This window comes from Vipera berus (genome assembly GCF_964194415.1).
Source record: "Vipera berus genome assembly, chromosome: 1".
Lineage (NCBI taxonomy): Eukaryota > Metazoa > Chordata > Lepidosauria > Squamata > Viperidae > Vipera > Vipera berus.
Genome location: NC_138202.1, coordinates 269,033,129 through 269,046,768, shown reverse-complemented (window position 1 = coordinate 269,046,768; position 13,640 = coordinate 269,033,129). Strand labels below are relative to the sequence as shown.

Here is a 13,640-nt window from a genome sequence, read left to right as displayed (position 1 = left end):
AACTCGCCCTGTAAACCGCCCTGAGTCCTTCGGAAATAGGGCGGTATATAAAATCAATTAAATAAATAAATAAGTTTTTAAGAAGAGACTGGGGAGCCATTTTTCTGAAATGGTATAGGGTTTCCTGCCTGAACAGGGGGTTGAACCAGATGACCTCCAAGGTCCCTTCCAATATTATTATTATTATTATTATTATTATTATTATTATTATTATTATTATTATTATTATTATTATTATTATTATTATTATTAATTATTATTATTATTATTATTATCATCATCATCATCATCATCATCATCATCATCATCATCATCGTCATCATTAATTATTATTATTATCACAGAGGACATCAATCCATGGTACAGCCAGGTGGAGATAGAAAAATATCTGCCCAGCACTCTAGAGATCCTCTTGCCAGTCTGAATGGATAATACTGGATTAGATGAACCAATTACTGGGCCTCCTCCTTCATTCTGGGGCAGGTTTTTAGGTTCTGCATGCAGCTGCAGCAGCAACAACAGCAACAATAGTAGCAGTTCTCTGCACAACAGAGCAGGAGACCTAGGCTTGTAAACACAAGGTTGGACAGGCAACACATCTTCTCTTGTCCTGAAGTTGCAACTAGATATGGATCTCCCTGTGATTTCTACTTAAAAAGCAAAACACAGATATGGAAACTAATCAAGGAGAGAAGCAACCTTGAACTAAGGAGAAACTTCCTGACTCTTAGAACAATTAACCAGTGGAACAACCTGCCTCCAGAAGCAGTGAATGCTCCAACACTGGAAGTTTTTAAGAAGAGAGTGGACAGCCATTTGTCTGAAATGATATAGGCTTTCCCGCCTGAGCAGGGGGTTGGACTAGATGACCTCCACGGTCCCTTCCAACTTTATTATTATTATTATTATTATTATTATATGGAACGTCCAAACTTCATTTGTTTGAGATGAGTGGAAACAGAAATTAAATGAATAAATGAATAAATTAAACAAGCAAACAAACAAATAACAAACTTTGATCAATCTTATTTCACACTTAACTTTTTCAAATGGTCATTGCTAAAAACAACAGCACAAACAAGTCATCATGCTTGCTGAATGGTCTCATGATTTTCTGGCTCCTCCCTGAATTTCTTTAGGTGGAAAGTTCTACCTGTTTAGCAGCAAATCTGTCAACTTGGATTCCAAAGCCACTCCCCTAATATTTCAGAGGCTGCCTTTTTGTTTTAATTAGCAGAGATAAAAGTTGTGCACTCAGCTTCCAAAGGTCATCCTGGGGCTACATCCAGACTGAAGTCTCTCTCTAATATTACACCAGCAGATTTCCTCTCCTGCAACAGGATTTCCTCTGGTGTGTGTGAAAGCAACATATCTGTTCAGGAAGCTTCCCCAAACTCCCAGAACAGATCTGAGGAAAATGCAACAAGTCTTTCTGTTCCACTGGCAGGCAGAAACAGACTAGATAGTATGCAAAGCATTGTTATCAATCCTTCCTTTGCTGAATCTCAAAAACAGTGCTCAGAAAGGAATACCACTCTATTTCCTGCAACAGCAAAGGTTCCCTTGGTCACCAAGCTACACCACTGGAAACAGAAATTCTAAGGCAAATATTTTAAACTGAACTGTATACTCATTTTCTCAACCTTGGCAACTTTTAAGATGTGTGGACTGCAACTCACAGAATTCCACCACCAGCCATGCTGCATATAAATCTCTGTAGCACCCATGGACAAAAGATATCTCCAAAGGCATTTCTTGGCTATTTTTGGCAGAACAGATTAGCTGTGGCACAGCTAATGGTCCTACGATGTCCCCATCACAAGGCAATTAATAAGCAAGCAATTTTCTCTCTCAGACTGGACATTGTATGCTGTACACAATTTGCAACACAGAAATTGAATGCTACTAGTGGACAGAAAGACAAGGAACAGAGGGAAGAGAGGACAAAGAGAGGAAACATGTTTTTCCTCCTGTCTCTTAGGGAGGGCAGAGCTATAGACAGATATCTTCAAAGTTTACAGCTTTTAAAAAATACAGCAGGCAAGCAGATGCTGGAGAAACACCACTACAGCCTATATATAGGTCTATTGTCAAACTCCCAGGTTGCAAGGAAACGCCGCTTCTGCCCCAAGACGGGGATTTTTTTCTTAATTCAGACGATGAACAGGATAAGACACGGTTCCCTTCTACCTCTAGTGATGCCCTTGACGTGATGTCCCGGTGCCTGGAGGCGGTGCGGGTCTGGATGGGAAGGAACAGGCTCAGGCTGAACCCCTCCAAGACCGAGTGGCTGTGGATACTGGCATCTCGTATTGTCCAACATGTTCCACCTCTTTTGATGGGGGGGAGCTATTGCCTTTCTCAGAAAGGACCCGCAACTTGGGTGTCCTCCTGGATTCACGGCTTAATTTGGAGGATCATCTAACTGCTGTGACCAGGGGGGGCTTTGCACAGGTTCGCCTGGTGCGCCAGTTGCACTCCTTTTTGGACCGAGATGCCCTATGCACGGTCATCCATGCCCTTGTCACTTCTCGCCTGGATTACTGCAATGCTCTCTACATGGGGCTGCCCTTGAGGTGCACCTGGAGGCTTCAACTGGTGCAAAATGTGGCCGCGCAGGTGCTGATGGGAGTATCTCGATACTCCCATGTTACACCACTCCTGCGCGAGCTGCATTGGCTTCCGGTTGCCCTCCGGGTGCAATTCAAGGTGCTGGTAATTACCTTTAAAGCCCTACATGGCTTAGGCCCGGGGTACTTGCAAGACCACCTGCTGCCAATGTCAACCTCCCATCGCCCGGTTCGCTCTCACAGAGTCGGCCTCCTCAGGGTGCCGTCGGCCAGGCAATGCTGGTTGGTGACCCCCAGGGGGAGAGCTTCTCTGTGGGCGCGCCAACCCTCTGGAATGAACTGCCTTCGGAGCTGCGGATGGCCCCTGACCTTCGATCCTTCCGCCACGACCTGAAGACATGGTTGTTCCAAAAAGCAGGCCTGGAATGATCATGGTTTTTTAAATTTGGTTTTTATCGGCTTAAATTGTCCTTTATTTTTTTATTTATTGTTTAATTCTTTTTTAATCTTTGTATTCTATGTTTTTTAATTTTTTATTGTTGTGAGCCGCCCTGAGTCCTTAGGGAGAAGGGCGGCATATAAATTTAATAAATAATAATAATAATAATAATAATAATAATAATAGTTCTGAACCCTTATAGAAACTTTTGTTGACCGTCTTCTTCTTCTTCCCATATGCAGAAGAGACCTTAATTTGAAATGGCATTTACCTTTCTGCTAGAGATTTCCCAGAAGACAAAATGTATGGCTTCTCGGCTTCTAGTCTGAAGCCTGAGGCAGATTTATTCTGTTGAGAAATCTGTTTGAAAAACAAATTATTTGTGGAAAGTACTTTTTCAATAAAAACATTTAGAGAGAGGGATTACATGGCATATCGAAGAGGAACCACAACCCCAAGGATGATAGGTGTATACTCTAGAATAGTGCTTCCCAACCTTGGCCTTTTTCGAGCGTGTGGACTTTAGTTTCCATAATTCCAACAGTCTGCAGGGCCATCGATAAGAGTTCTGGCAGTTGAAGCCCATACCCTGAAAATGGCTAAGGTTGGGAAACACTGCTGTAGAAGAGGCAAGTCATCTGGGTGCTAAATTCCTGCAGGAGATATAGATTACCTGCTGAAGGATGAAGAGTAAAGATGACACCATCATAGAGGCAGAGTAGGAACAAAAGAAATCTGCCAAGGTCTAGCCCACAGGTCTGCAACCCGCGGCTCCAGAGCCGCATGCGGCTCTTTCAGCCGTCTCCTGCGGCTCCCAGTCCTCTGCCATGTGCAGTCCCAAAAAAAATGGGACTAAAAAAGTTCAACCAATCAATTCAAATATGCAGGGTAGGTGCATATCTCGCCTTGTCTCCACTCTTCAGTCAAACCCTGTTCTGCGCATGCGCACGTGTACGCGCATGCACACACATTTTTTGTAGCTCCCAGTTTTTCCTTTTGTGAGGGAACCGGTTCCAAGTGGCTCTTTCACTGTTTCAGGTTGCTGACCTCTGGTCTAGCCTCCCAACTCAGGTTTTCAAGAAAGGTTTCTCCTCTATATATTGTTTCCCTTTCCTTTTCTCAGCATGAGAAAAAGAAATGGAATAAATCTATGAGCAATTGGAATCTATTTGTTGAACAAGAAAAGAAAAGAAGTCACTGTGTAGTTTGTCCCTTGGCCTAGGCCAGTGACGGCAAAACTTTTAGAGACCGAGTGCCCAAACCACAACCCAATACCCACTTATTTATTGCAAAGTGCCAGGGCTGCATCAGCATTGTGGTTTCCTTAGGGAGGGTGGGGTGTGTGGCCAGGGTGGTCACACCAGACTGGGTGGGTGTGGCCAGGTAGGCATGGCCACCTCGATGCTCTAACACCCCTACTTGAGCTTGCTAGCTGGACATTTTGCCTGCTTTGTGCTGGGCAGGGCTGCTGCTCCAGGCGGCAGCAGAGGCGCCTTAAGGGACCTGCGTGAGCTGCTAGTGGTGGCGGTGTACGTGCCCACAGAGAGGGCTCTGAGTGCCGCCTCTGGCACATGTGCCATAGATTCGCCACCACTGGCCTAGGCCTTCGCACTCAAGCAATGTTTTGTGATTTGAAGGCATTCACAACTCTTAATCCCAAAGGCTGTTACAAGGATAGAGCCGGGAGGAGGAAAGATAATATACTGTCATTAGCACATTGACATTCCCTTTTACAATTAAATTGCAATGGATCTTCCTGCATTTTCTTTTTAATGAATTGAACTCTGGGGATGTGCGGGTGAGGAGCAAGTTAATTAGCTGAGAACAAAAGAAAAGGGTAATATTTTTGATTAATACAGATCTGCAGACCATTGACATTTAATTCCTCTATTGTTGGCTAAACATTTTAGACCTCTGCTACAAAGATTCAGATTGAATTATTGGAGCCACTTGAGTGGCTTCTGAAGAATCAATTTGCCTGCTGTTTAACCAACTAGATCTGCAACCAGTCTAAAATGGAAAACAGACATAAAATGTAAATGTTTGAGGGGGAGGGGAAATAATACCTTCATTAATAATTCAGCTGATAATTTAGCCTGGTCATAGATAGATTGGGACGAATGTGGTTGAAATCCAGACTTGTAAAATCCTGAGCTCCGGGTTCCACTTATCCAAGGTGGACGAGCTTTGAATAACTCTTCTGAAAAATAAATCCCATTCAACTATATTATATGTTACTTTCAAAAGGTGATTACTTATGCTCCCTTTTTCATTGTCAGGTTATTTTTTAATTTTTTTTATTTTAATTCCATTTATATCCCGCCCTTCTCCGAAGACTCAGGGCAGCTTACAAGCTTAGCAGTAGCCTTCATTCTATGTATATGCCTGCTTATTAGGGCTTTCACACACACCCCCAAGCGGCATTATTACAAAGTCAGCTTAATTGCCCCCAACAATCTGGGTCCTCATTTTACCTACCTCGGAAGGATGGAAGGCTGAGTCAACCTTGAGCCTGGTGGGACTCAAACCTGCACTAATTGCAGGCAGCTGGTGTTACTTAAGGAGGCGTTAGCCCACTGCTCCACCAAGGCTCTGTTATAGTATTAATTTAAAAATCTATTTTCATTTACAGCCAGTTCTAGATTTTAATAAGCTGTGCAAAATTCCTAAACAGAAGAGAATTTATGTACAAATCCATGGGCCAACAACTAGACTCACATTTTGATCTTTATAGACATGTGGCACACACAAAAATGCAAATTGCTCTACTAAAAAGGGCAAACCTTTCATCATATTTGTCATAACAGAAGATTGACATGAGTTGTTCAATTTTGTCTCCCTATTTTTTTTATCCCAATGCCAGTAATGGGAACATGCCATGGGGGTGCAAATAAAGGATTTGGCCAACAAAATTGTGCCCAGGTTGGTTAAAAAAAAGAGATTACTAGGTGTAAAGGGTGCAGCTACACTCTTTGAGGGAGGTGGACAGTTCAGAAATGTGAAAAATAAATAAAGCTAAAGGGTGAACTACTGGCATCCAAAGAAAACTCACAGACGAAGAATCAAATTCACAGGAGCAACAAGGGACAGAGGGAAAAGAATGACACATTCTATAAACTGCATTCCACTTCTGCAATCATTTGATACTACATATAGGAATCATTCATTAGAGTATTTTACATTCAAGCCCCACAGAAAATAATTATATTAATTGAGGAAGGCATCCACATACTTCAAAGAGAAGACAATGCCATAGTATTCTAACACTTTGCTACATTTGTGAAAAGAGGTCAGACTCAGCTAAACCTTTTCCATTTTTCTGTCTAATGTAATTATTTAAAAAGCTATTTATTTCAGATTTTAGTCCTTGGGGCTTGCTAGGCACTCCTATGCATCTCATATATTCCTGAGCACTTAATGACTGCCAGCTGCTAAAGTCAAAACATGGGATCCACCCTTACTAATAACTGAACCAAAACTTACTTTTGTGTACTGCCAGTCTCCCTCGAATAAATTTCCGAAGATAGTTTGCTTGCCCTCTTTCTTCTTGCTCTTCAATTTTTGTTTTGAGATCACTGGTAGTCCTGTGGTATGCAGTTCTCCTAGAAGTTAGATAATCCAGGTTGGTTGCACAGGCAATATAATACCGCTTCCAAGCGCCATATTCATTCTTTTCAGGAACATAGGGAAGAAACCATCCTAACTTGAGGCATTTTGGCATCCACAGACAGTCCTTTAGTGAAGGAAGTGAAAACATGCTTTATTTTCAAAGAGAGGTTATTATCAAAGCTTATCAAATCAAGTAAAGCATGACTTGTTGATGAGTAACATCAGATATGTAACAGAAGCAGATTTATGGGAATGAGGTACACAAATACCAACTTCTCCCTTTTCCTTGATTTGGAAGGTACATGCAATCTGTTTTATTTAAAAGCAATTTAAAGATAATTCCTTGGATTTTAACTCAGGAGCCTCATCATTTGGTTTAATTATAAAGATCATGACAATGCATGGAAATAGAAGAGATTTAGAAAACAATAAGTAAGATTGATAAATAGTACAAAAATAAATAAATATAGAAGGAAGGTTATATTTAAATTCTGCTAATTGGTGAATGGATCTGACAGATGCCATCTGAATGCAAAATTAATTATTGCCAATTTTTGTATTGGTATCAAGCGCACAGACATGAAGTTTTAAGTAAACTGATTTATTACTATTCATGCCTATGCACAGCAATCTACTCAATTAAAGGTTAGCACTATTTTAGCAGTAGATAAAGGATCACCTAAATTCAAGAAGGGTTGGTCTTAGCCCATTTGTGGCTACATACCCTCTAGGCTGATTCCTTTTTTGACTCTGCCCCCAGATTCTACCACTCCTTCTCCTCCTTCTCCTGACACTCTTTCTCCTACAATTGATGGTATCCCACTTTAAATCTGAATAAGGCCAATGAATTTTAATCGTTGAAAACAGGACGTATTTTCCTTCCATACGGAATAAGAAAGATACCTTCTTCATCTAACAATTCAAGATTAGAAAATAAATGGCTATAATTAAGAGACAAGTAACACAAATGGGAAACTTCACTAGAGAATGTTACAAATGTTCATGCCATTTCAAATCAATGAGCATAAGAACATTTAACTTGGTGTTTAATTGGGATGACTACAACGTGTAACCCTCAGTCTCAGTTTTGACCTTGGTGGGGCTCATTCAAAGGGTGAAGGAGAGATGAGGAGCTACAGTCTTTGAATGTTGCTAAACTGCAATTCCCAGTATCTCACCCTGGGTCACATAACTGAGAGTTGAAATTCACTTAGATCATGGGTGTCAAACTCGCCACGTTACATGACATGTCACGATGTATTGCAACTTTTTTTGCATTGCCGGAGCTGGGGTAGGCGCGGCCTCCATATGATGCAACCGGCCCGTCGGCTGGTAGTTTGACACCCCTGATTTAATGGACCATGGTTCTACAACTCTAGCAGATAGCATTGGCTTATCTGAGAACAAGGCATACGCTGATACTACCTGTTCAGTTAAAAATTTCCAGTGCCAATTGATTTGGGCTGCAGCACAAAGATCCCTCGGACTGAGAAAGGTGAATATATATAAAGATATGAAACGTGGCAGCAGAGTGGTGAAATCTACATGGCTGAGTGGGATATTTTCTACAAGCCATTTTTCAGCACACCTATGCAACAAGGAAGTAAAACACAACAACAACAAAACCAAAGTAAATTATTGGATCTAGGGAAATGTTTACATTTATTGCTAGGAGACGAAGATTGTACAAATGTGAACTATGAACATTTAATGGGTAAGCCATGATTTTGAGATTCTTCACCCCCCCTCCCTTTGCCTCATCTATTCAGTTTTTCATGTTAACTTTCATTTTCATGTGGCAGCACCTTCTAAGGCAGGGAAACGCTACTATTTTTGTCAGTGTCTGTGAATTGGCATGATTATAATCTAAGGAAGCTAGTGGACAGGTTCAACTTTAGAAAAGGCCAGGCTTAACACTAGATATCTGGAGGCCAAGATTGTAGGCCCCAGAGGCAGATCTCTATCTGATGTACTTTTCCCATTTTGGCCCACCTTCCCCCAATTTTTTGGAAAATATGGGACAAAATGTATTTTACATCTCCCTTAACTCTTTTGCTTCGTATTTTATAAAATAAGCCTATATCTTGTCATCAATACAGAAGTAATATTAAGGTGCTCGAGTCACTGGCTTCCATGTACATATTTTATAACAACCATGAACAAAGTTGCTAAAACCACCACTACCCCAAATACCCACAACTAAATCACAACTGTTAACTGAACAGGGAGAATTATTAAATGCCTAGTAAATAACTATATTCACAACGTTAAATTAATTTGAAATAATTTTACAGTATATTTAGTTTCCACTTTAGCACCAGTTACTTTTTTGAAGTCTAGATCCCAAAGGTTGAATATGCCTTTTGGCCCACTCAATTTGTGCACCCACATTTTACAAAAAAAAGTACTTCTAGATTTCTGTATGGAGATCTCAATGAGCTCCAGCTGATTAGGATTAGACTCCAGAAATGGCAAACAATGTGCAGTAAATAATTCATATTATAGGAGGTGCCCTTGCATAATCTACTTTTTATTTTCACAAAGCATAGTATTAAAAAAGTGGCTCACTTACTTCAGCTGTGATTTGCTGCACTTGTTCAATATCAAGACGAGAAACTGCTTGCGTTGTTTGTCTGTCCACATGTCAAACCAGTGGCTTATAAGTCTGATTCTTTCCTGATAAAGCTAAACAAAGCCACAAGCTTTTTTAAAAATAAAAAAGACAGTTTGATAACATACAAGATTAGACCATTCCATGTACAGTACTGCTAGTTTTTCCACTGCAGGGTCATTTTATAACCTTATTAAAAGATGCAACTTGGGTAAGAACCTTAGACATTGGTTAACTTCAGTTTTCAACAGCCCTCAACATCGGCTGTGTTGGCCAGTGCTAATGACTTTAGCTACTACATCTGGAGGATCACAGATCCTCACATATGCTTTGTTCAAGCTTTTGAACAAAATCATTTATTTCAAATGAAGTTTTGGTTAGCCGAATTATTTCCTTAAAAAAAGCTTAAACTAGGGGCAGGAAATCTTTATGGTCTGGGGACCCCACTGGAATTTTCAAAATAAATCATGTCCACCCTCACAATGTCAATTACAGAACACTCATTTTCTTTCTACTCTGCTGTTTTTTTATCATATATAGGCAGTAAGCAGACCCTCTTTCAGCTGAGCTCCATACTTTTTAGGCCTAACTAGGATCCTAATATATTATTGAAAATTATTATTAATAAATATACTACTAATAAGTGTAATGCTAAGAGACAGCGTTTAGCTTTGTTGCGTCATTTTGGTTTATTTTTGGGGGGGAAAAGCCTGGTAACAGTAGTTCTTTATTATATCAAAAATCCAAAATATACAAAGCAGAAAATTAATAAAATTGCTAAAATTGATGTCAATGCTCTTGATCAATCGATTGATTTAAATTTTGAGCCTGCCTGATTCTATACAACTCAGTGTGGCTTACGTTGTAAATAAAAATAAATAAATAAAAGCAGGAAGGAAAATCATTGGGGGGAAAAACCTAAACATCCTGAAGAACATTATAATTTGGAGACCATCAGAGAAATGGAATAATGTTCCAGCTATAGGTACTCAAGACAAAATAAGTCTGTATGGATGTCCTTATAGATAATACAGTGTAAAAAATGGATCATTCTAATGTTTATATGGTTTCTTTTCTTGTATAGTATGTAAATAAAACACTAAACAGTTGCAATTCTCTCTATATAATGCGCGTATGTTTATGCCCCCACATACCTTTCACTTATTTTTAAGTATTCCTTATGTATTTTTATAATGTATTTTTGAGTTTTATTCCTTTTTTCTTTTTTGTTATTATTTTAAAAGCAAAACAATGTTACATCATTGTGATTGTGGTGAGAAAACCTTTTGGACATGAGACTGATTTAACAGATTTTTAGCAGCCAGAAAAAGAAGAAAGAAAGAAAGAAACAAGAGCTGTATTAGGAAGCTGTATTTTCACAGGTCAAATGCGCATCAAAACAATCTTTGCGTTCCAGCAGTAGGTTTTTGCTTCAGGCAGCCTCTAGATGAGCAAGTGCTAAAATAACAAACTTGTTCTCTTGGTCGAAACCAGAAAGGAAGAAGCAGAACTCAAATCAGTTTTTATAAAGGCTTATTATGATACTCTTCAGTTATAGGAGGAACTAGATGCCACAATTTCATGGAATACATATGCTTGCTACAACAAACTGGCATAATACTGTAGAGCATTTTTTTTTCTGGAAACATTTAAACAAATTATAAAACCAGCCTGCTGTTGATGGACAAGTGAGCTATGAAAGTTTGGGGAATATTAAATTATAAAGTAAATTGTTTAGCAGTTTAAATGTTAAGTGTTAAAATTAACTCACCTGATTTTTAAGTGATTTGTTTTCAATTGGTGTCCAAGAACTGAATCGTGTACGTAGGGTTTCCATTGCTGACTCAGATGCGGACTCTGACTGTCTTTTGTAGGGTATCCTAAACTTTTCAAACGTCACCATGAGGTATATATATTGTATAAACTATAATTATTCAGGTAATAGTCAGTCTTCTCTGCTGTTAATTCTGCTGTACACATCAACTAGATTCCTATTAGTGGCTAGAAATGGAATAACGGTGTAATTTTCATGCTCAAGAGTAAATGCTGAGTTCTAAATTCAGTTAAAATCTACATCCTAATTTCAAAACCCCTAAAAACAAGCTAAACATTTGGACTGTGTCTTCAGTTTCTTCAAATTATTCTAGGTCCCCTCTATCAATTTTTGTAATATTTATGATTATAAAATAAGAAACACATCACATTTCATATGTATGGTATTAATGTTATGTATTGTTAATAGCGGCAGAAACAAATGATGGGCTAGTATTTGATTAAAGTAGGGCAACACTATAAAATAGAGGCAGTTTATTGTCATAGGCACCAGGATAAAAACCCCAGGAAATTAGGAGTACCAATCCTGCCTTAGATACAATGCCTGTTCTGTAACTCTGGGCCAGTCACTCTCTCAGCCCTAGGATGAAGCAATAGTAAACCACTTCCAAACATCTTGCAAGGAAAAACACAGGAACTAGTCCAGGCAGTCACCAGCAGTCAAAACTGCCTTTAAAGCACACACACAAACACACACTGATAGGTATAAAACTTGGATTGATTTGTATAGTCCAGCTGGGTGACTCTGGGCCGTCACTCTCTGTCAGTCTCACAGGGTTGTTGTGGGGAAAACAGGAAGGCAAAGGTGTATTCAATATGTTCACTGCCTTGAGTTATTTGTAAAAGTAGTAAAGGCCGGATAAAAATAAAATAAATATTGTAATCTGTAATCTGAGATGGTGGACCTACAACACCCATTGTCCCCCTATCAAAAAGGGCATTGTTTGTGCAAGCTGTGGGAGGGCTATAATGTGCAGAAGGGGTTGAAGTATGCATACTGAATTGGGAATGTTACTTCATGGCCAATCTCTAGAAGCTAATAACTTTATCAGAATGAGCATATTTATACATATTTATATTGTATAATTATCCTTCTCTACATCCTTCATTTTCAGATATTACTTGGATCCCCATCAATCCATGTTGAGCAGGATACCAGCATCAATTAACTTACATTATTATGATTTGGCAACATGAGAAAATATAGTGATATTTTTATTTTTTAATGTAAACTGTGTACATGAGTGTTGGGGCTCTTTTCATTAACCACTGTTTAAAACATGGGGTTAAATGCAGGAAACAAATCAGTGACTACTGTCTGTGTGTAGAAGGGAGGAAATAAAATAATGAGCTATTCGGGTTTTTTATTAAAACATACACTTTTATTTTTCAAAAGCTCTGTTGTAGATTTTGTGGTTGCATTTGAATGCAATTACACATGTAAATCTGAGTTAGGACAAATTCTATTAACCTCTAGAATTATACTACAAATTAAGCTTTTGTGCATCAGTCTCAAGATTCAGTATTGTGTTTTGTTCTTCTCTTAGACTAAAAATACCAACTCTGCAGTTTCCGAAACACAACACACACACTACGCACCCCGGACCCTTCAATATCCTACCATCAATTTCACACTTTTGAACAAATAAGTAATCACAGGTAGATCTACTACTTTACCTTAAGAAGTGGTGGATCTTTCCCTTCTGAGAAAAGCCAGAAGTACTGTTGGCTGAAGATCTTCTCCACATCTCCATAGAAACCAATGTACACAATACAACATACCTTGGGCTTTCAGCCAACATTGCTGACTCAGGACCAGAGGAAAATACTCTTTGTCCACTATGAATCTCTTTACAAGGGCCTTGGATGTGTGGGAGCACTGTAGCACTAAGTCTATCAACCTGTGTACTTATATGACAGTATTTCTTCTGGTGCATCTTTGATTTAAAAAAAAGAGAAAGAACAAGAGAGATAAAGCTCTTCCTAAAAAGGGAGGTCCAGTAAAAAAGAAAACAACTCCAAACTTTAATACATTGTTGTTGGTACAGAAGAACAAAACTTGGCAATTCTTACAAGATGCAAAAGGGTGACATAAAAGGCTGATGTACGTAGTCTTATAGGTTTCTCTGCTGTTTATTCATCATATTTATGTGGATATCCATCTCACAAAATATCACTCTAGGTGGCATACAGTAAAAAAAAACCCCTATAAAATAGTACTATGAAAGCAAATAATTAAAAAGTATTATAAAATAGTACTATGAAAGCAATAATATTAAAATTAATGTTATGGTTACAAGCCAAGGAGCAACAAATATTAACAACAATGAAACTTAGCTCGGCAACTCCCCTTTCCCTTAAGATCCCCAAGCCTTTTGGCACAATCAAGTTTTGAAGGACTTATAAAAATAGGGATGGAGCCAAATGTAACAGCAACTTTAACTTACTATGCTCTTCTTCCTTGCTAAAAAAAACCAAGAAGCAAACGTCTGCAAATTCCTTCCGCTTTTTCGTTTTCAAACAATATCAGCTTGGATTGAAAAAAGCCCCTTGAATTAGTGGAAACCTGCTAAGTAGA

At 39.0% G+C, this 13,640-nt stretch overlaps 1 protein-coding gene across 1 annotated transcript in view; it reads right to left on the bottom strand.

Annotated features, from left to right (window-relative positions):
• Window positions 1-11,066, bottom strand: part of ECT2L (epithelial cell transforming 2 like) — a gene marked incomplete at its 5' end in the record, with an annotated part of 41,229 nt that extends 30,163 nt beyond the window's left edge. The window contains 6 exons of the mRNA XM_081346749.1: window positions 3,281-3,369; window positions 5,076-5,209; window positions 6,493-6,742; window positions 8,044-8,206; window positions 9,191-9,303; window positions 11,001-11,066. Coding sequence (XP_081202875.1) covers window positions 3,281-3,369; window positions 5,076-5,209; window positions 6,493-6,742; window positions 8,044-8,206; window positions 9,191-9,303; window positions 11,001-11,066 — 815 coding nt within the window. The remainder of the gene's footprint in view (window positions 1-3,280; window positions 3,370-5,075; window positions 5,210-6,492; window positions 6,743-8,043; window positions 8,207-9,190; window positions 9,304-11,000) is intronic.
• Window positions 11,067-13,640: the final 2,574 nt, after the last annotated feature.